Source organism: Myxine glutinosa, chromosome 10 (genome assembly GCF_964187855.1).
Source record: "Myxine glutinosa chromosome 10, kmMyxGlut1.1, whole genome shotgun sequence".
NCBI lineage: Eukaryota > Metazoa > Chordata > Myxini > Myxiniformes > Myxinidae > Myxine > Myxine glutinosa.
In genome coordinates, this window is record NC_136270.1 from 92,987,940 (window position 1) to 93,011,125 (window position 23,186).

The 23,186-nt window shown below is 48.0% G+C and overlaps 1 protein-coding gene across 1 annotated transcript in view; it reads left to right on the plus strand.

Annotated features, from left to right (window-relative positions):
• Positions 1 to 23,186, plus strand: part of LOC137433690 (uncharacterized) — a 123,077-nt gene that overhangs the window by 58,995 nt on the left and 40,896 nt on the right. The window contains exons 16-22 of the mRNA XM_078786199.1: positions 6,492 to 6,553; positions 8,218 to 8,310; positions 9,769 to 9,840; positions 11,875 to 11,988; positions 14,488 to 14,568; positions 21,266 to 21,313; positions 21,545 to 21,608. Of these exons, the coding sequence (XP_078642325.1) occupies positions 6,492 to 6,553; positions 8,218 to 8,310; positions 9,769 to 9,840; positions 11,875 to 11,988; positions 14,488 to 14,568; positions 21,266 to 21,313; positions 21,545 to 21,608 (534 nt within the window). The remainder of the gene's footprint in view (positions 1 to 6,491; positions 6,554 to 8,217; positions 8,311 to 9,768; positions 9,841 to 11,874; positions 11,989 to 14,487; positions 14,569 to 21,265; positions 21,314 to 21,544; positions 21,609 to 23,186) is intronic.

A 23,186-nucleotide genomic window follows, 5' to 3' on the forward strand; every position in this document is an offset into this window, starting at 1 on the left:
GGTGCGTCCTTTTCTGTCCAAGCTGAGGGCGCATCTGACGTCACCTCCCTCTTCCTGCGCATGCTCAGCGGGGAGTGACACGCCCTCGGCTCGTTGGCCCCGCCCCAGATGGGATCGGTCCGCCGCTTCTATTGGGTGCGGGGGGTTACCAGGCTCCGCCCTTGACGAGGAGCTGACAGCGAGCCCCTACGTGGTAACCCCGTCGAGCACATGCTCGATGGCGGCTCGTTGGAAAGGCTTGGTGCCCTTTCAACACCCCCTACCAACCAAGCCGGAGTGAGGACGCACACTCCCCGCGCCGCCGCCGCTGTTGTTGTTGTTGTTGTTGTACCATGAGGAAGAGCTGCGGGGAGGTATTGGGAGGTCCTAAACTTCCTAACGGTGCCATACAATCACATTCTGGTGCAACGAAGAGTCAGAATTAATGGAAACGAGTCCTTAACTGACATAGACTAAGAATAACTAGCAAGATGTCCTATAGTTGTCTACGTGAGATGCGGTGGACCTGGATGCGACATTTAATGGGGGAAATAGGGGAAGGTCGGGTCTACAGAGTGTTGTTTACAGGAAATGGGACTAGGGAATGGGGGATTGGGGATAGTTGGGAAGTATGGAGGAAATAGGGGAATATTTACAAGCGGATATGGATGGAGGCCAATCTCATATCCGCAACAATATGATAACAGGCTTTTAAAAGGGGGATTTTTCTTTAGACACAAAGACATTCATGAAGGCATGCATGGAACTTGCCAGGTGGTAAGAAACAGTGATCGGATGGACCATAAACAGGATGTGGAAATCTTCATTTAATTATGCTAATAGGAAGAAGAGGTGCACCTATTGTAAATGAAGGTAATGTTTGAAGAAGCAATGAAGACATCCGCAAGAAAACGTTTGTCATTCAAACAATTTGATGGGATTGAAGTGAAACCAGAATTTAATTTGAACGTTGGCATATCCACGTAGAGGAAGACGTTTCTTCTTGATTGCCCCGCTGAGTGCAGAGAGAAAAGCGACGTCATAAAATGTGACGTTGCTGGTACCCAGTGCACTCTGGGAAATCACGTCACTTCCCTCAATCTCAGCAGGTGTGTTTTTCGTGAAAGTCTTATCTGGCGTTGTCTCGTGTATCTGATTGGATGCATGGGTGTGTGATTTGTGTCACATGTCCTCCACGAGCATTAGAGGCTATTAATAAAGAGGTCTCAAATAGGTTTGGAGTGTTAGATGAGCTTCATGAAGAAATTATTCATCGAGAAGAATATTGGAAAGGATTTCAAGATCGTTTTGTGTAAAATGTGTGAAGAAGTACTCGTGTTTGAAAAGAAGGAAAAGTAATGGATTTAGGAGTCATGAAGGAAGATTTATGAAAGAAGAAATAAAGAACACTATGTACTTGACAACAAATGAGAAAACGTTGAATTGGTTTCAAAAACAACACCAGCAAAAAGATGAGGAAGTGAAGCAAAATGTGAGGAAATCTTTATATTAAAGCGCGGCGTTACGCGCGCTGCTTGCGAGCAAGGAGGAAGCGGACAAGCGGTAACTTATAAGCGTCTTTATTTCAGGAGCTCACTGTAACACTGGCGCGCTCCGGGCTGCGCGCCCGGTGTATCTCATGAGGCCACGCCTACCCCTCGGGCGTGGCCACCGCCCACTTGGTGCGCGGAATGATGTCACCACGCCAGTGGGCTTTTGTGTCCGCCACACGCGCCCCCCCAGAATTCCCGCGCACCTGGAGGGCCAGTTTGCGGGGCAGACGAATGACCCGGCCGAAGCGCCCCCTGGCGATCGGCGGCGTCCGGGGTGCAGGGATGCCAGGTGGGATGCCCCTGGCTGCCCCTGGGATGGGTGCAGGACCGGGGGGCGGCGTGGCGGCGGGGCTGGGCGGTGCCGGGGGTCCGCCCGCAGGGGGGCGGCCCCGACGTGGGGGTCGGGCCACTGGCGGTGGATGGTCCACGTCGAGGTGGGCCGGCTTGAGGCGGTCTACCGAAACGCGGTCAGGAGTACCGCCGATGTCCAGGGTGAAGTGCTTCGCCCCGGTCTCCAGCACGCGGAAAGGCCCGTCGTACGGGGGCCGCAGTGGTGTCCGGTGGGCATCGTGGCGGACGAAGACGTACTCCACCGTGCGAAGCTCCGGGGCGACGTGCGTCGGTGGGTGCCCGTGGCATGCCGTTGGCACCGGGGCGAACCTCTGGGCGGTCTCTTGCAGAGCGGAGCGCTGCTGTGCCGCGGACCATGGTGCCGTGGAGTCGGGGAGGAACTCGCCCGGCACCCGCAGCGGTTGCCCGAAGACCAACTCCGCCGCGGATGCGCGCAGGTCCTCCTTGGGCGCCGTCCGGAGGCCCAGCAGGACCCAGGGGAGCCTGTCGACCCAGCCGCCGTCGCGGAGGGTGGCCCGGAGCGTGGCCTTCAATGAGCGGTGAAATCGCTCACACAGGCCGTTAGCCTGGGGGTGGTAGGCCGTGGTTCGGTGCAGCCGGACCCCGAGCCCCTGCGCGACCACCCCCCAGAGCTCCGAGGTGAACTGGGGGCCGCGGTCGGACGAGATGTCTGAGGGGGCGCCGAACCGGGCGACCCAGGTGGCGATGAAAGCCTGCGCGACATCGGCCGCCATTGTCGACGCCAAGGGCACGGCCTCCGGCCACCGGGTGGTGCGGTCCACCATGGTGAGGACGTAGGTGAAACCCCGCGAGGGGGACAGAGGTCCCACCAGGTCCACGTGGACGTGGTCAAACCGGCGTTCCGGCACCGTGAACGAGGCCAACGGGGCCTGGGTGTGCCGGTGCACCTTGGCGCGCTGGCACGCGAGGCACGTCCCGGCCCAGCCGCGGACGGCCTTCCGGAGGCCATGCCAGACGAACTTGTCGGCGATCAGCCTTTGGGAGGCCCTCGCGCCCGGGTGGGACAGGCCGTGGATGGCGTCAAACACCTGGCGCTGCCAGCCCGCGGGCACGATGGGGCGAGGACGCCCGAGGGAGACGTCGCACAAGAGGGCCGCGCCCGCGCCGTCGAACGCCACCTCGGTGACGCGGAGGCCCGTGACGGCGGTCCGCAAGGCCTGGACGTCGGGGTCAGCGGCCTGGTCCGCTGCCATCCGGGCATAGTCGATGCCGAGGTGGACTGCGTGGGCGACGGCCCGGGAAAGGCAATCCGCCACTGGGTTGTCCTTCCCCGCGACGTGCTGGATGTCCGTCGTGTACTCGGACACGGCCGAGAGGTGACGCTGCTGCCGGGCCGACCACGGCTCGGTGACCTTGCCCATCGCGAAGATCAGCGGCTTGTGGTCGACGAAGGCAGTGAACGCACGGCCCTCGAGCAGATGGCGGAAGTGCCTGACCGCCAAGTGAAGCCCGAGCAACTCGCGGTCGAAGGTACTGTAACGGCGTTCGGGCGGGCGAAGCTGCCGGCTAAGGAACGCCAGCGGTTGCCAAGCTCCACGCACCCATTGCTCGTGCACCGCGCCCACCGCGTAGTCCGAGGCATCGGTGGTGAGGGCGATCGGTACATCGGGCGCCGGGTGCGCGAGCATGGTGGCGTTAGCCAAGGCGAGCTTCGCGCCTGTGAACGCCGTGTCCATCTGCTCGGTCCAGGTAACGTCGCCTTTGCCCGGCTTACCTCGGAGAGCTTCGTGCAGGGGACGCAGGGGCTGGGCGATACGGGGCAGGAACCGATGGTAAAAGTTCACCATGCCCAGGAACTCCTGCAGCCCTCTGATCGTGCGGGGGCGCGGAAACCCCTTCACCGCCTCCACCTTGGCCGGCAGGGGGACGGCTCCGTGCCTGGTGACACGGTGCCCCAGAAAATCGATTATGGTGGCACCGAACCGGCACTTTGCGGGGTTCACAATCAGGCCATGCTGGCCCAGGCATTCGAAGAGCGTGCGGAGGTGGCGTAGGTGCTCTTCGCGGGACGCGCTGGCGACGAGGATATCGTCCAGGTAGACGTAGACAAAATCCAAGTCATGCAGGACGCTGTCCATCAGTCGCTGGAACGCCTGAGCCGCATTCTTCAGACCGAAGGGCATGCGCAGGAACTCGAAGAGTCCGAATGGCGTGATGACCGCCGTCTTCGGGACGTCCTCCGGCCTGACGGGGACCTGATGGTAGCCGCGTATGAGGTCCACCTTCGAGAAGAAGGACATGCCCGCCAAACGGGCAGAAAAGTCCTGAATGTGGGGGACGGGGTAGCGGTCGGGAGTCGTGGCGTCATTGAGACAGCGATAGTCCCCGCACGGTCGCCATCCCCCGCCGGGCTTCGGCACGATGTGCAGCGGCGACGCCCAAGCGCTCTCTGAGCGCCGAACGATGCCGAGTCGCTCCAGGGTAGCGAACCCCGCTTTTGCCACCACCAGCTTCGTCGGCTCGAGGCGGCGTGCCCGGGCGTAGACCGGTGGCCCGACGGTGGGGATGTGATGGGCCACCCCGTGCTTGACGGCCCCCGCCGAGAAGGTGGGCCGCGTGAGGGCCGGGAAGCCGGCGAGGAGGCGGGTGAATGCGTCCGCTGCCGGAAGCGTACAGACCAACGTGGCCGGAACCGAACCGTTCGGCAAGCCGCTTGGCAAGCCGCTCGTTGAGCTGGGCAACGCACAAGCGAGCGAGCTGAACGTCTCGGCCTGGACAAGACGTCTGCGCTTGACGTCGACCAGGAGCCCATTAGCGCACAGGAAGTCCGCGCCAAGCAGTGCCATGGGCACGTCGGCGGTGACGAACGTCCATCGGAAAACCTGCCCTCCGAACCGCAGAGAGAGGCAGCGTTTTCCGTACGTACGGATGGGCGTCCCGTTCGCGGCAAGCAGCGCGGGGCCCCCACCCGCGGCGTGCTTGTCTGACGTGCCGGCGGGAACGACACTCACCTGCGCTCCCGTGTCGCACAGGTAATGGCACCCGGAGAATGTGTCCGTTATGAACAGCAGGCTGCTCGAACGGCCGGCGCTCATCGCCACTATTGAGCGCCGGCCCAGGCGTTTCCCGACCTGTTGAAGGAGCATGGCGGATGACACTGCCGAGCTTCGTGGCCGAACTTGGCGTGGAACCAGCACCAGGTGGTGGAGCTGGAGGAGCGCGGCTGGCTCCGCCAGGCCGGTGGAGTTGGCGGGTTTCCCCGCGGTGGCGGTTTTCGCCACGGCGGTGGGCGGGGCGTGGCGGCGGTCACGAGGTGCGTATCAGCATGCTGCGTATGCTGTATAAGCTGATGCTGTGGATCAGCAGCATCAGCAGCAGCATCAGCAGCATCAGCCACGAGGGCCGTGACGGCCACGCCGACTCTCGCCCGCGTGTCCGAAGCGGCGAAGTACTTGTCCGCCTCGGCTGCCAATGCTCGGGGTTCCGTTAGCCCGGTCCTGGCCAACGCGAGGCGAACCTGCGCTGGAAGTTGGCGACGGAAAAGCGCCCGGAATAGAGAACCGGGGGCTTCGTCGCCCAACAGTGACAGCATATGGTCCATTCGGACCGACGGGCGCGTGTCACCGAGCTCGGGGAGATCCAGGAGGCGGTCGGCCCGTGCGTCGTCCGTGAGGCCGAACGTGGCTAGGAGTAGCCGCTTGAGTGCCTCGTACTTGTGGCCGTCCGGTGGGTGGCGAAGGACGGACACAACTCGAGCGGCCGTGCCGGGCCCGAGGGAGGCGACGACGTGGCAATAGCGCGTGTCATCGTCGGTGAGGCGCCGAAGCTGAAATTGGGCTTCGGCCTGGACGAACCAGACTTCGGCCTGAGCCTCCCAAAATTCGGGAAGTTTGATGAAGTTGGCCATGGCAATGGCGTCGCGTGTGGAAGGATCGCTCCGGCAGATCCAACGTCAAGGGGGTCACCAGTAAAGCGCGGCGTTACGCGCGCTGCTTGCGAGCAAGGAGGAAGCGGACAAGCGGTAACTTATAAGCGTCTTTATTTCAGGAGCTCACTGTAACACTGGCGCGCTCCGGGCTGCGCGCCCGGTGTATATCATGAGGCCACGCCTACCCCTCGGGCGTGGCCACCGCCCACTTGGTGCGCGGAATGATGTCACCACGCCAGTGGGCTTTTGTGTCCGCCACAATATATAATAGCCTAATGCCATCTATCCGTCTGTCCGTCTGCCCCACCTTGAAACAGAAATGCTCCTCGGAGAGAAAAATATATTCAACGAAACTTGCTTTAAATGTATCCAAACCTACGGGAAAATTACAAAAACTGTAAAAAGTTGATGCTTTGCAAAAAAAAACAGGACATATCTCTGTGCAGTGAAACTTTTTCAAATAAAGATACCGACCTCTCTGTGATCACTGTTCAAAGAGACATCATGTGACCTTTAAACTTCGATGTCCCAGATACACATATTCTCTACTTTGGTACAAACATGATCGTATTAAATTGGGTTGGAACATTATTGTTGCAATATGTATCCAGCAGTCCATGTAACGGTTAAAAGTATATTTATTTAACCATGAATGGATTTAAGGTTGTCAGGTTGTGCCCTGTGGCTGACATGTTGCATGTGCTGATGGTTGTCTACAGAAAGGTGTTCTTGTGAAGATTCTTGGTATGGTTGCATCATGGAAGATACAGGGTATGAACATGTATTGGTCATAGTTACTACATTGAGATTTATACTCCTGTGCAGTAATTTAACAATAATGTTGTGCCTTTAACCATCATTGCCATCCCAATCCTGATGTACGTCTTCGTCTCTCTGCCCTTAGAACCCCCAAATCCAACCCTTTCTGTACTGTATGTGCGGCTAATGTGCCAAACTCCCTCACATCAGTACCCATATCGCCCCCATATCGTTTTTACACCCCGGTTCCCCTACAGCCTCTGCAAGCTCCCCCACCCCCACCTTGCTCGGCGTTCACAACAATTCCATGTCTCTCCACCCGATGCCCGTCTTCCCTTTCCTTTCCATGCACACCCTCTCTTTGCTTTCTTCACACCCCACCCCTTATGTTCTTACACTGCACCCCTCCACCTATCTGCTTCTGGTGTGTGTGTGTGTTGTTACGTGCTCCTCCTCGACCCCCTGGTCACGGTGTACCTCCGAGCCCCGAGAGGAGTCACGGCAGAAAAGTGTGTTATCCTGTGTCAAAAATCAATGGTGAAACCACACCAATTGTTACCAACAAACAAATATTGTATTAAAAATCACACAAGAATAACAATACAACAATAATAGCAATCAAAAGTACAATCAATGTATATCTTATGATGGTACCATCAGCTAGTATAAGGTAACTCACTGTGCTCCAAGTGAATGAAAAAAGAACATTCCCCAATGTCTTTATATTCCCGTCTTCAAGCTCAAAGTTGATCCCCTCCAGCGATTGTCAGAGCAATGTCGAATCGAAACCAGAATCCCGTTCAGATGATGGGCTCAGTCACGCCGCCAAAACTGCACAAAGGCGTATGCAGCCAAAGCAGCAGAAAAGGGTCACGCGGCCAACAGCTGCGAAAAGGCGCACTCAAGGCGACTGGGAAATTCACACCCTCGGGTATGAATGTTTTACCGCTCCAAATCGGCGAACCTCAGGTTTGTCTTCAAAATTCGCGTTGCACACACACATCCCAGATAGACGTCTGAATGGTGAAAACGGCTGACGCGAAGCAAAGACCTTTCACGATGAGCAAAGCGCACGAGTCAAAATGGCCGACGGCTCGTACTTGAGACGTAATGACACAACGATGACTCCTCGGAATCCAACGCCAAACCTGACACGCAGGTTGATCAGTCACAGCGATAACAACCCTATCGCAGGAATCCCTTTCCAGGAAACCCAAAGTTCACTCGTGACTCTTGCTCGACAACGTTCGCTTAGGACGAAGAAACGACTCGCTTCTTCTCCGACTTCACTCGCTCCGTCTTCTTTCTCCTCGTCTTCTTCCGGTTTGTCGTCCGGTTCCCGATCCGGTTTCCTATTTCTTTTAACATTAACTTTTAACTTTTGAAACTAGAAATATCTATTCCCATTAAATGACAACAATAATAATACATGGAATCGGAAATATTTACAGTGGATGCAAACCACCACAACGGAAGTGACGAATCCGTAACAGTGTGTACACAAAATTTACATGTTTCTCCTTTAATTGTTTCGTCCCCATGTGACGAGCCTTGCAAATCCATGACACCATCTTCCTTTGCCAATCAGCGTTTGCCATGTATATTTGATGGTATACTCCTCAGTACATGCACGATCCCATGACCGATCTGCTTTTTGATTGTAGACTTTCTCCTACCAGGCAGCAGTTACCCTTGCAGTTTTCCCAGTGCAGCCTTGATGAATTCCAACAATTTCTGCGGAAGGGAGGTGGTTGGTGCTTGTTCAACAAACCAAGCCAGGTGAGACTGGACTATGGCTGGACGTCTGTGTACAACACACTACTCCCATGGATCGCTGTCGCATTTTGGCATTTTGCCGTTTATTATGCCATCACTAGTCCGATAGAAGAAATACAAATATTGTTTCTCATTTCTCCAAGTTTTTTTTTTTTGTATACATAATCGAGGCTCGTGAAAGAGCTAACATTTATCACACAAACAAATCAAACAGACAAACAAACAAAGTGTATAAAAAGGGGAGCGGTAGACAAGATGGGGAGAGAAGGGGAAGCACATAAACACAACATTTGTGAGGGACATCGGGAATGTGTGGGAGGGAGAGGGCTTGGGGGGAGGCGGCGTGGGAAGGGGGGGGGGGGGGTGGGAGAAGTATAAACACAAGGACACCAAGGACTTCCAGGAAAGAAGTTGGTATTTCAAAAAAGAGGATTTGGGGTGAAATTAGCGGGGGTAGAACAGATCAAGGTTTTGGATGGGGGAACATTATTCTGTCTATTGTCTATGCAACATTATTTATTTTAAAACATTGAGGCAGTTCCAACATCTGCTGAAATATTTGTTAGTTGACATGAGAATTGCAGTAAAGCCTATGCAAAGAAAAATGGGAAAACAGTGTGAAAGTGGTGATCAGTGAGTTTGTGGCCTGAAAATTTAAAAATATAAAAAAATTCAACATTTTTGTGAAAATATCTTCCCTTAAGATTTTATGTTTGCTCCCCTTGCAATTTCTACAATATTTAAGCTTTGAAATGAACAAAACTTTGAAATTGCTCACCTTCACTCTTTCATTCCTCTTTTCTCCCACCTCTGGAACAAACTCCCTCACTCTCTTCAATCCCACTCCTCCCTCCAGGTCTTTAAAACAGCTGTTCACCACCATCTCTTATCTTCCCCCATCCAAAACCTTGATCTTTTCTACCCCCGCTAATTCACCCCAGATCCACTTTTTTTGAAATACCGACTTCTTGCCTGGATGTCCTAGCTGTGTCCATGTGCTTTGTATCTCTACCCCCCCCCCCCCACCCCCCTTCCCGTGCCTCCTCCCCCCAAGCCCTCTCCTTCCCACAGATCTCCCGATGTCCCTGTTCTCTACTGTTGTACTTGTGTGCTTCCCTCTCTCTCTCCCCATCTTGTCTCCCGCTCCCTTTATCTTATGTTTTATGTGTCAGTTTGTTTTTTTGTCATTAATGTTAGCTCTTACACGAGCCTCGATCTTGTACACAAAAAAGAAACAAACAAACAAAAAAAAAACAACAACAACAACCTGCCTTCATTTATTGATTTACTTCTGTATTAAATCACTGATATACTAATGAAGTATTTAGCACACATTCCAAACATAATACCAATGTTTCCTTACGATGCTTAAGCAACCGTAACCTGTCACAAATTGTTGTCCATGAAGTGGTGAGGTACCAGGCGTGTACACTGCTATATTTACATGTACTTTGTGTGCAGCTGTTTAAACCTCCAGAGTGTGGGAATGGTTTCACGGAGCCTGGTGAAGAATGTGACTGTGGATCACCTGCGGTGAGTCATGCCTTCAAAGGCCACTGCACACTAGTAGACGCAATGCGAAAAATACCATCCGCGACAGTTTAGTTTGTCAAAGTCTTTGCTAAACGTGTAATGTGTGGTGCTTGATTTACACACTTACACGGCGTCAACAATGTTTTCAGGCGCGTCATCAATCATCGTTAAAGTTGAACTTGTTTGACTTTTACAACGAGTTGTCGGCAACAGTCATGCATCGTTGTGCAGTGTGCGGCTTTCTTTGACGATTGCCGACACGGTGCAATGAATTGTCCAATTAAACTTCAGGTGTGTGCGTGTTTCTGTTCGTGCTTGATGCTAAAAACGCAGTTGATGCGATTCGCTCTGCAGCTAAGATGGTGCCCCTGGATGTCGTGTTTCTGACTGACATGCTCCAATAGCTCATTAAAGAGTGTCGCATACATCGGTGGGTGGGGCAGATGAACCAGTGATTCTTAGCTTATACACTGCCCAGATAAATAAAGGGGTATATGTGGGAAATGCCTGGTTTCAGCACTCGGGAATAGGTATTTGTTCAGAAGGGCTTAACCCTAACCCTTGGATGCAGTGATTGGGCCTCGGAGGCCCACAAGGTTTTTTTGGTTGCAAAAACGATGCTGTACAATTTTATTTTTTTGGAATGAGCCTAATTTTCACCGACTTTCATGTTGTTACACAAAATTCAGTGACATAAAAAAAGAATTTCATTGAGGCTCATGGGAAAATCTTCATTCTTCACTTATAACCCAAAAATCCGACACGAATGCAGGCCTGGGGCCTTTGAGGCCCCGCATAAATGTTGTTGTACTACTATGTTATGTCATTATTTTCTTGATATGAGCCTCATTATATGCTCCTATAACTTGGTTACAAATGATTCAGTGACAAAAATATGAAAATTTAAAAAACTTTACACGAATACATTCGTGGGGCCTCCGAGGCCCAATGGCTGCATAGGTGTAGGATTTTTGACAGCTGTGGACATATACATTCTAAATAAAAGGATCAGTGAATAATATTTTTTGAGCAAATACTCCTCCATGAGCCTCAACTTTGTAGAGAAAAAAAGTTGAAAAAGCAAGAACAAAATTTTTTTTTTGCAACAACAACAAAAAAGAAGGATTCATTACTTGAATGGGATTCTTCCAACTAATAGGATGAATGTTTCACATTTTCTGAGCAAATACACACCCATGAGCATCGACCTGGATTGAAAAAGGATATGAAAGAAAAAAAAATCTGTAAAAAATAAAATAAATAAAACATTACACGAATACATCCGTTGTGCCTCCGAGGCCCAATGGCCGCGTTTATGTAGGATTTTTGACGCCTGCATCTAAGAGTTAAACCAGTGATTCTTAGCTTTTCCACTGCCCAGATAAATAAATGGGTCTATGTGGGAAATGCCAGGTTACAGCACTCGGGAATAGGTATTTGTTCAGAGGCGCATTTAAACCAGTGATTCTTAGCTTGTACACCACCAAGATAAATGGCGGGCTCTACACACTGGGCCCATGATGGACCGAGGGCAACGAATCCTCGAGTTTGAACAAGCACCGATATACAATAACAGATCACATGATAGGAATATGGCATGTTTGGTTATGTAGGGATAGCAGTTGGGGCAGAATGGCATGATAAATGCCTACAATCCTTCAAAAACATTGGATTTTCTCCAGTTTTGCTTCACTCCAGTGTGAAACAACCCTAGAGACTGCTGAAATAACCCCAGATTGTTTTAGGCAGTAAAAAAAACCCACTAGTCCTGGGGATTCAGTGTGGGAGGGCACCCACATTCTCTCTATGCAAATGTGAAACATATAGTACCACTCCCTCTGTGGGTGGGCATTCCAATTCAACCCGTCCGTTAGGGTGGGCTCTTTGCTAATAGCAATAACAACACATTACCACTTAATGTCAATGGCCAAAAGTAGAGATGTACCAATGCACCGCAGTTTGACTCATCCTGTTTTCGATATCTGTTTTCTTCAACCCCTTATTGAGCTTCACTTGGTGATATGTGTGCCTTAGGAGTGTGCCAAGGCTTTGGGTGAGTGTTGCAAGGGCTGCACACTCACCCAGGGTGCAGTGTGTGCAGAAGGACTCTGCTGTAACAAGTCCTGTCAGGTCAGTCAGGAACAGCATGTGTGTGGCTGCTTTTGATTAATCTGATAGATAACGAGTATCGGATTTCATTAAACCATATAAGGTTATGGTTGTGAGATTTTTATTTTTATTTAAAAAAAGATGATTATGACGATTGACTTTATCTGTGGTGAATTAATTTTACTGTAGTAATCAAATGAGTTTTCTGTATGGCCTTGACATTTTCAATTGGTCACTTCACTCATTAATTATTAATACTAAATTACCCAAAAATCATCAAAGTTGCAAAATATCTCAAATATAGAACTTGCTTCTGCTCAACAAAATGCTCCATTTTTGTGCATTCTAAAATAGCTTGGCTACCATAACACTTAAGTCTAGATATGTGTGATCATAAAGAGATCACCAAGGTTAAGCCTCCCTTAATGATGGCTTATTATCTGCGAACCAATGATGGCCATTTTTTTTGGATCACCATATGACCTTGGCCTTTAACATTTAGGAATAGTGTGTAAATTAACAAAATGTGTCCCCATTTACAATCGGTCTATTCATAAAACTCATGAAAATCAGAAGAAAATTATTCAAGTTACTAGCGTGACTCGGCGCGCAGATCGTTTCAGAGGGGTAGGCATCTTTGACCATTTCGGTGTCTTTTGGGTTTCATGGTGTTTTGGGTATTCAGGGGCATTTGGGTCTTCAGGGTCTTTTGGATCCTCTGGTCCTTTAAGGGTATTTTGGGTCTTTGAGGTGTTTTGGGTCTTTGAGGTGTTTTGGGTCTTCAGGGTCTTTTGGGTCTTTGGTGTCTTCAGAGTCTTTTGGGTCTTACGGGTCTTCGGTGTCTTTTGGATCTTCGGGGTCTTCAGGGGCTTTTGAGTCTTAAGGTTATTTTGGTTCTTCTTGGTCTTTGAGGGTCTTTGGGTCTTTTTGGGTCTTCCGGGTATTTTTGGTCTTCGGGGTATTTTGGGTCATCAAAGGTCTGAGGGGTCTCAGCAGTCTTAACGCAATTAAGAGGGTTAATTAAGAGGGTGGTAATTTTATTTGAAGAAGAAGAAGACATTTTCGTCACATATAAACATACATACATAGCGACATACATGACCATATACGTTTGCTCTATTATAATAAGATGATGAAAAAGGTGTTTTTTGTTAATTAGGTCACTATCCGAAAAAGTAGGTCAAGGACACAAAACAAATATCAGATGCACTTAAGTGCAGGTCCACTATTGTAATGCAAAACATTTTGGAAGGCCCAGAATTTTTTGAGATTCCGCATTGGCAAAATTGAGCGATGACCAAAAAATCATGTTATGCTCAAGGCTATCGAGAGAGGGTAATTTCGTTCTGAGAGGCCAAACTTTATTCGAGTTATGGTGAAAAATGTTGAAATACTTATAATTAGGGCATGTCCTTAAAATGAGGTCAAGGTCAAAAAAGTAGGTCAACCACACGTACTTTTGATTCACATTATTGATGCAAATTTTAATACTGAAAGTCCCAGCCGGCTCCAAGTTACAGCTTGGAAATTGATAGTTTGGAAATTTGGAGTGTTGAGAGTGCAGGATGAAAAATCTTAATGGTAGTTTAGTATTCCTAGGGGTCTAAGAAACTGTAGTACCATTAAAAATTGGGGAGCACTAATAATTGTAGAAACAAGCCCTAAAACAGCAATAAGTCTCCCTCTGTGCTATAGGGGAAGGCTTAACTAGAAAGGCATTCGGTTGAGCACATAACTCCACAAGGCTGAACAGTTTACATTTTGTATCCCACTGATAGACCAGATCTGCATCCGGACCATTTGTCCTTGGCACACACCAAAATCGAATTTGCTTGTTTTTGTCATGTACCCAACTCATCCACCAAGTTTTGTCATAATCTGTCCACAACCTTTTGAAATACCCTGCTATGTAATTAATAGTTTTGGCGCTATCACTCAATGGTGAAGAATCACTTTAACAATTAATAAATTCTCGTATGTGGATATTCACCAAAATTTCATGCATCCGCCCTTGTTACACACCCAATCTGTCCACCAAACTTAATCCGAATTGTTCCATAACTTCTTGAGATATCCTGCTCACAGACAAACAAACAAACAGACAGGGTGAAACATAACCTTTGTCCACCTTCGGTCAGTGGTGGAGGTTAAAAATACTTCAGTAATGTCATTGTCATCAGTTCTCATGCTGGCCAACCAATCACTGCAGAGTAGTGATGTCATTTTACAGGCCATGGGGGAAAGCGCAGCAGGTACCAAAGGAACAAAGGCAAGAGCATAAGTGTTAGGAGTCGGGATTTGAGTTTATTGAATCACAGGAATGATTATTTGAATGAATAAAACCTTGATGGTGTAGCTCTAGCCCTGCAGGACTTCTTTGACATAGGAAAGTCCTATAAGTCTGTTCTAATTCAAAACGTCCTGATCATTGAAATAAGCTTTAGAACCACAGAGTGAGCATTATGAATCACTGGTAGTCGTGTAATTCCCATGTAGTTATAACACACAATTTTATTTTTATTTTTTACTATCTTGTAGTTTGTCTCCACTGGAAAGGAGTGCCGGTCACCTGTCAATGATTGTGACATAGCAGAGGTTTGTACAGGAACATCAGGATTGGTGAGTTCAATGCACCATTGACATCACTGTGATAATCAAACTAGAGTGTAGTCGATGGTGGGCCATCGCAAATCCCCATGCTTCCCACCTAAAGCAAAGTTGAAAGATGGCAAAACATTCTACCAGGAATGACTCGATATCAAATTTGTAGTTAAACTTTTTACCCATTTTGACCCCTGTGACCATAAGTTTTTACCCCTGTGACCCCTTGGGGCATGAACCTGGGGGTCAAATCCAAGAAATCGTGAAATATTTCATGCATCCCCCAATGTTGATTGCATGTACAAAGTTTAATTTTAAATGTTTTAAAATTTGCCCATAATTGTATTTTTTCGTATTTGACCTTTTGACCCTCGTAATTTTGACCCAGGGGCAGGGCCAAAAACGATACTGCTCTTGCACCTTCGTCCCTTGTGGTGATCAAAACTACTTAGTTTGATGAACTTCTGCACAACTGTTTAGGAGGAGATAGCATGACAGACAGATGGACAGACAGAGGAGCCGATTACAATATCCTCGGTTTTTTGGGGTTTTTTTTAAAGGGTGGGGATAATAAAAGTAATTTTATTACTTTATTGAGGAATAACACAAGAGAATTGGTCGACGATGAGGGTGAGATGCCAGGCTTATAAAAAAAAAATTTTTTACGCGTCCACTCACAAGAGGCATTATATTTTCGGGTTGTCTGTCCAGCTGTCTGTGCTTCCGTGATAGGTTTTCATTACCGAGATAACTTAAGAACAGCTGAAGGGATACAAGTGAAAATTGGTACAGGTATGCACTATATCATGATGTAAAGATGAATTTTTTTTTTTTTTGTATACAACATCGAGGCGAGTGTAAGAGCTAACATTAATGGCAAAAAAACAAACACACGCATAAGACATAATAAAGAGAGTGGGAGACAAGATGGGGAGAGAGAAGGAAGCACACAAGTACAACATTTGAGAGCAGGATCATGGGGAGATCTGTGGGAGGGAGAGGGCTTGGAGGGAGGAGGTGTGGGAAGGGGGTTGGGGTGGGAGAGGTAAAAAAAAAAAAACACATGGACACAGCTAGGACTTCCAGGAAAGAAGTCGGTATTTCAGAAAAGTGGATCTGGGGTGAATTAACTGGGGTATAAAAGATCAAGGTTTTGGATGGGGGAAGATAAGAGATGGTGGTGAACAGCTGTTTTAAAGTCTTGGTGGGAGGAGTGGGATTGAAGAGAGTAAGGGAGTTTGTTCCCGAGGTGGGAGAAAAGAGGAATGAAAGGGTGAAGGTGAGCAGAGAGTCTTGATTTTGGCAGTTTCACCAGAAGAGGGTTGCTGGCAGATGTTGTGTGACCTGTAGAAGTATGTGGGGGACAGAGCACAGACAGGGCTGAGGGGGCTAGGCCAGAGAGGAGTCGGTAGAAGACAGAAAGACCACCAACCTGCCTGCGGTGAGTGAGTGAAAGGCCCTCAGAGATAGCCTCATCGCGGGAGATTCCAATGATTCTAAAAGCTTTGGATTCAACAGCGTGAAGCCGAGCTAGGTGTGAGGCAGGAGCATCAGCCCAGAGCGGAGAGCAGTATGCCATCGAGCTGCAGATGAAAGCTGTGTATGTCGTGAGGAGTTCAGGTGTGCCAAGGAATGACTTTGCACAATGGAGGATGCACAGTCGGTGACTGCCTTTGGAGGCCAGCTTGGAAATGTGGTTTTCCCAGGAAAGATCATGGCAGATTGTGAGACCCAAGAGTTTGATTGACAGAACTTCTTGGAGAGGATTTTTGAGAAAGTAGATGGGAGGGTTGTCCAGACGGTCTTTTCGGAGAGACATAGTGAGAGTGCAAGATTTGTCAGGATTGAAAGACATATTCCACTTGTTTGACCAGTTTGTGATTTTGTCCAGGTCTGCAGAGAATGAAGAGGCTGCTGCCTGCTGATCTGAGGGTTGAGATATGGAGCGGCAGAGAGTGGAGTCATCAGCAAAGAGATAGAGAGGATTTTTCAGAGAGGCGGAGAGATCATTGATGAAGACCAGAAAAAGCACAAGGCCCAGAACACTGCATTGAGGAACTCCAGCCTGAACAAGAAGGGGAGATGAGAGAAACCCATTCAGGGTCACACGTTGACTACAACCAGAGAGAAAGTCTGCAAGCCATGCATGGAGATTTCCATGGATTCGATAGGAGGAGAGTTTGGTGAGCAGAGCGGGGTGCCAGACCGTATCGAAGGTACGTGATATGTCAAGGGAGACAGCTCTAATTTCCTGTTTGACATTGAAGACCTCCATCCATTGTAGAGACAGCAGAAGCAGCATGTCCAGAGTAGAGTGACCTGGTCTGAAACCAAATTGATGATCAGAGATCAAGCCATTGGAGAAGAGGAAGGAATTGATATCCGAAGCAATGATGGATTCCATGAATTTGCTGATCATTTGGAGCAGGCTGATTGGTCTGTAGTTGCAAGGATCTGTTTTTGCACCTTTTTTGTGCAAAGCGGTAATGTTCGCTGATTTCCAAACTGATGGCAGATGATCTTGAGCAAAAGAGAGGGTGAAGAGAACAGAGAGAGGGTGTGAAAGAGCAGAAGAGCAGGATTTTAGGACCTGTGGGCTGATGCCGTCTGGTCCAGTTGCAGAATCAGAGTCGAGGATTGACAGAAACTTCTCCACCTTTTCAGGAGAGAGGGACACAAAGTCTAGGAGCCGATGGTACGATTGGGTACGGTCGGTACAGAGAGAGACGGGTTTGGGACACAAGATTTTGAGGCAAACACAGAGTTGAGGCTTTCAGCTTTTTCACGTGTGGAGTCAGTTGTGCAGCCATTTGAGGTAAGGGAGGGGATGGAAGGGGAACAAACACCAGAAACAGATTTGACCAGACTCCACCAGGATTTGGAAGAGGGAGACAGGTTTGAGATTTCACTCTTGAGAGTAGAGAGATATTGTTTCCTGGCTCTCCTGAGGGTGGACACACACTTGTTCTGGGCTTTGTGAAAGGAAATGAGATTGCCTTCCGTTGGATTTGCCTTCCAGGAGGTGGAGGCAAGTTATTTCAGGGCAACTGCCTCACCACAAGATCCTGTGTACCATGGACGGGAGAAAGGGTATGACAACTGAAGATGGGATGGGATAAATCTGTGCATGAGAGAGAGCAATTTACTTTGGAAGAATTCCCAGGATGAGTTGATGTCAGAGGCAGTGGAGATGGTAGACCAATCCAGATGATTGATGGCTGCTTGAAGACCGTGCCAGTTCGCCTGAGTGAAATGCCAGACTCGTCGACACTGGGGAGGCTCTCTGAGAATGGCCAGAGAGATGTCCACTTTAACAGGCATATGGTCAGATGAATCGATTGGAGCAGAAGAAGAGCAGCCGACATTTGCAGGGAAGTTAGTCATAACCAAGTCTAGAAGAAAAGATGCTCCGTTGACTGATATCTGGGATGGGAAATTGACAGATTGTGTCAGTCCCAGTGAGTCGCAGTAGTCCTTTGCTGAGGTGCCATGGCTGGTGAGAGATGTACCCACACCCAGCCAGCTGGCATGATGACAGTTGAAATCACTACATATGAGGAAGAGAGAGTTGGGATGAGTAGGTAGAAGTTGGTGCATGTTATCAGACAGCGAGATGGAAATGGAGTCATCACCGTTTGGTGGATGGTACAACACACATATGAACAAAAGGTGGGAGCGAAGGGGAAGCCATAGCCAGAGGTACTCCTGGGGGTGAGTTGGAGAGAGGGCAGTGCAGGGAGAGTGAGGAAGAGAGTTTTTGATAAGTATAGCAACCGCACCTCCAGGACGAGGCTCAGGTCTATTATACCAGAGGAGGGAGTAACCAGGAAGAGATATTAAGGAATCAGAGACATCTTGAAGGAGGAAAGTTTCTGTTAAGCAGATTAAGTTCGGTTTGTCAGAAGCAACCTGTATGGAGAGATCAGTCAAGTTTGAGCGAAGGCCCCAGATGTTTGAGGTCCATACCGTTAATGAAGTGGAAGGGGGAGCATCAGATACAGAACAGGGGGGGGGGGGGGGTGGGGGAAGGGGTAGGGTAAGATGTGGAAGAGGAGGAAGACGTTGGGAGAGCTGTTGATAGTGTGTCAGAGATTTCAGAAGACATAGGAGAAAGGGAAGGATGAGGAGGACAAAAGGTTTGATGGTGATTGGATGAGGCACAGTGACGTGTTGTTTGAGGGGGGGGGGGGCAGAGCGAGGAAGAAGGTTGGAGGAGATAGAAGTAAGAGTTGGAAGGGAGAGGAAGCGGGGAGGACGCTTTGAGGAGGAGGGGTGAGATAAAAAAAATTGAAGTACTGATTAGATTTTACGGTCATGAAACCACGACTCAGAAAAAATTAACGAAACGTTACTCAGAAATTTTAAGGGGTCCCGTTAGGTAAAAATTCTGTTACCAAGCTAACTTGTGAACAAGTGATGGGATTTTGATAAAATTTGGTATAAGTATGTATCATGATGCTAAAATGAACTGAATCGATTTCAGAATTGAGAGGTCAAAGGTCAGAGGTCATATAAGGTAAAAACGTGATACTTGAGAACATCTGAAGATATTTAAATCAAACTTGGTACAAGTATGTATAATGATGTAATAATGTGGGCAGTGGTTGATGCCACGACGTCGAAGAGTGCCGTTCTAGTTTACGTCTACATTTGCACAAAAACGGTCAAGGCAACATCAAATAGCTGAGTATCTATTTCACAGGTGAGAAAGGTGTTTTAGAAGAAATCCAAGTATGAATGGAGGAAGTAAAGAAACAACTAGGCAAGCTAAGGGATGATCAAGCTCCAGGGCCAGATAATAAGCATTCTGGAGTATTGCAAGAGGTGTGGGAGCAAAAAAGCGTGGTATTAGCGGATATCCTTAACGGATCATTGAAGTCAGGACAAGACAGTGGGATTAGAGGAGAGTAGCAAATGCAACACCGTTATTTAAGAAAGGTTCCCAATTGCGGAATGAGGAATGACAGAGCTGTCAATTTGACCTCAGTTGTGTGGAAAGTGTTGGAATCGTTGATAAAAAAAATGGATAGGGAACTATTTGGAGTAATTTCAACCTAATTGATGGTACTCAGCACAGGTTTACTAAAGGGGGGTCATGTTTAACAAAGTTATTGGAGTTCTATGAAGCAGTTTCTGACTAGGAGAATGAGGGAAGTGCAGTGGATGAACTTTATCTTGACTTTCAAAAAGCTTTTGATAATGTATCATATAGAAGGCTGTTGGCTAAGGTGAGAGCTTGCGGAGTGACTTGTAAAGTAGTTTAACTGGATTGGATCCTGGCGTAATGATAGGAAGCAAAGAGTGGCTGAGTGGGGGGATGTCTTCCTGGGAGGATGTGTGGGGTGGTGCACATCAGGGATCAGTACTCATGGGACCATTATTGTCACGCCACTGCCTCACGTGGGGGGGTGGGGGGGGGAGGTGTGGGGTGGGGGAGGTGTGGGGAGGAGCAGGGGAGGGGGAAATAAATTATCTATGCAAATGTGTACCATGTAGCTCCACCTAGTGGTGGTGGCAAAGTTATTACAATTCCTTTTTTTTTTAACCTAGGCAACGCTGAGATTAAAGCAATCTTTGCACTGGTAAAAACATTTTTGGCAAACAGGACAACGAATTTGTCCGTCAGCGAAACAACGGTGTAGGCTCGACTAGTATGAAATAAAGAAATGTCTGTTCCTTGTGGGATAAAAATCGGCTTTGCCGACCTCAACCAAATTTTGAATTCGTGCTTGGGCTACCTAGGGTCAGGGCATGGGCATTTAAATAAAGCTCCCTCCTCCTCTGTGAGTGTGGGGCGACTACTTGCAATTTCCTCCTGTACATGTGGAATAGTGCAAGTGGTTGAACTACTGACCTCTGCCGGAGGGAAGGGATATTATGGGTGAGGAAACGAGGCCAACAATGAAAAATAACCTCTCGCTTCCACAGGGAACGGGTATAGACTAGTATGTAGAGCTAAGAGGGTTTTAGGTTGTATTATTTTGGGGGGGCGCGGGGAGGGGGGTTAATTATTAATCAAAGGCGGTGGTGTTAGCACTGTGTCAAAGGGTTCATGCCATTAACATCACGGCATTCCGGTGTGCGGACATTCAAGGTTAAAGCCCAATTGACACTGGGTTGTTGTGGTTGTCTATATTTATTCCGTCTGTCCCAGTCCCTGGTGTTGGGCTATCGGCTAGGGTGCCAGCTTAGGATCCTAGGATCCTGGGTTCGAATCCCGGTCGATCGCTGAATTAACGCCAGGGGGGTTGACTCAGCCTGCTCATCCTTCCGAGGTCGGCTAATTGAGTACCAGTTCACTGGTAATTCCCTGCTTGTCGTAAAAAGGCGACAAAAAGGGTTGGCGGCAGGAAGGGCACCCGGCCGTAAAACATTGCTTCAAAAAGGGGACCAAAAAACAACAACAACCACGGTCCCCGAAAAAGGCCAACCCCCGCTTGCAGGGAAAAATGGCCTCCAAAGGTGTTTGTTTTTTTTGTTTTTTTGTCATGTGATTTTTGTTGCTGTTCTATGGCCCTCCCATCCTATTAAATGGCATTTCAACCTATCACCTGTCATGGACTTGTATATGATTGGTGTAAACGTTGTACATCAGCCAGTAGCATTTTAGCAGATTTGTGTCAGAATGACTGATCTATTCTAACGTACCAATATCCTATGTTTGTCCCCTATTCTCCCACCCCTCCCACCCCCCGCCCCCCACTCCCTCAAACAGTGTCCTTCCAACATGCACAAACAAGATGCCTATGCTTGTGGTACAGATGTGAGACATGTTTATGTTTTTATCTCATTTATTTACACATGCAAGTTGATTCTGGATATTCGTATCAGTTGTAATAGTTACATGTGATTTGCCAGCCACCAAACACAAAATGCAAAAATTGTTGTGGTTTTTGTACCACAGATAACAAAGGCATCATGATTAAATCTATCTGTGTCAAAAGTGGAGGACACCTAAGCGAGCTGCTGAGGAAGCATAACTGTGTGTGTGCAGGGACGCTGCTTTGGAGGCGAGTGCAAATCCAGAGACAAGCAGTGCAAAGCCATATGGGGAGAAAGTGAGTTTGATTTTCATCATATTGGGATGCTCCAACTTTGCAGCCATTCTCCAGCATTAATTTTTCAGCTGCTGATGATCTCCACCATTTCTAGCCATGTTTAACACACCAACAGCCAAAAGCCACCTGCTCGGTGCTAAACACCTGGGTTTGAGCCACCATTGTTTTGGTGGGAACATTGGTGTTATCATTGGGTCAAATGTTAATGCAATTCTGGAGGTGATTTTACTGCCTCTCCTCGGGCAACGCCTCTATCTCCCCAGAGTGGATAGCTGAAGCTATTACCCTACACACGCAAAACAAAACGCGGGGTTAAGGAATTGGTTCACGTCCGTCCATCCATCTGTCTGTCTGATGATATTATGATCGTCCATTTATGACTGAGGAACAACTTATTTTATTTAAATGTTATATTTTGAACACATATCGGTACATGAATATGGGACAAGTTCCTCGTGTTACTGAACTTTGGCTCTGAATTTGGCCCGATCGCACATGCGCAGAGAGGAGCGAGATTTTATTTTTACTGTCTGCCTTCCTGGAAGTCAAACAAAATTGAGAATCATTACAAACAGGAAAATTGCTGTCGAAAACTCTTCTCAACTCTCCAATCTCCTTTGAAAGCTCCACAATTTTACCATGTGATTCAATAAACCTACTAGGTATTACCCTAACATAAAATTTATCTTGGAATCCACACATTACACAAATAGCTAAGTCTGCCTCTAAGAAACTAGGAATCCTGTTCAGATGTCAAAGATTCTTCTCATCTGAACACTTGTTCTGGTTATATAAAGGATTGATTTGTCCTTGTGTAGAGATTGCTCTCACATCTGGGAAGATTGTAGCTCCACATATTTACTTGACAGAGTTATCTGAAGCAATCTGACTTATCGACTCTCTCAATCTGACCTCAAAACTCCACTTGCTTGGATTATGCCATAGTGTTGGCTCTCTTTGCCTCTTCTGCAGATATTACTTTGGTTTCTGCTCCCGAGAACTGGCTTCTTGTAAACCTCCACCATTAGCTAGACCACAAAATACTCAGCAAGCCACTAGGTCACATGATTATTGTGTGGCCATTGGCAACTAAAGGGTGGGCTGTTATTCTGTTTGTTTGTTTCCCTTCACTGCTAATCTCTGAAATTCTTTACCTTCTCTTGTCTCTCCTAACAGTTAGAATTTGCCCTTTTCAAAAGGCAGGTTTTCCAGTTCCTCAAAAATTCTTAGATTATTTTTTTCTTCTCTTTACTTATCTATCTCTTCAGTTCTTTTTTTCTTTCATTTAAGACTTGGTTTCGATGAGGATGATACAGTCCATGACTGGAGCCTTTAACGTAAAATAAATGAACTTTCCCTCTTTGAGCTTTTGGATATGCTCACTGGCCAATTTATTAACACCTGGTGCTGGCTCCTCTTAATATTATTATTAAATTGGCTACACCTCCCTCAAAGCTGTCCTCACACCTGCTGGGTGGATCACTGTCCATCACTTAATATTTGTCAACCCTAAATACTGAATCTCTTTCGGCATGGATTCCTTTTAATACACTCCTTCCAAATGTTCTGATTAGTCTC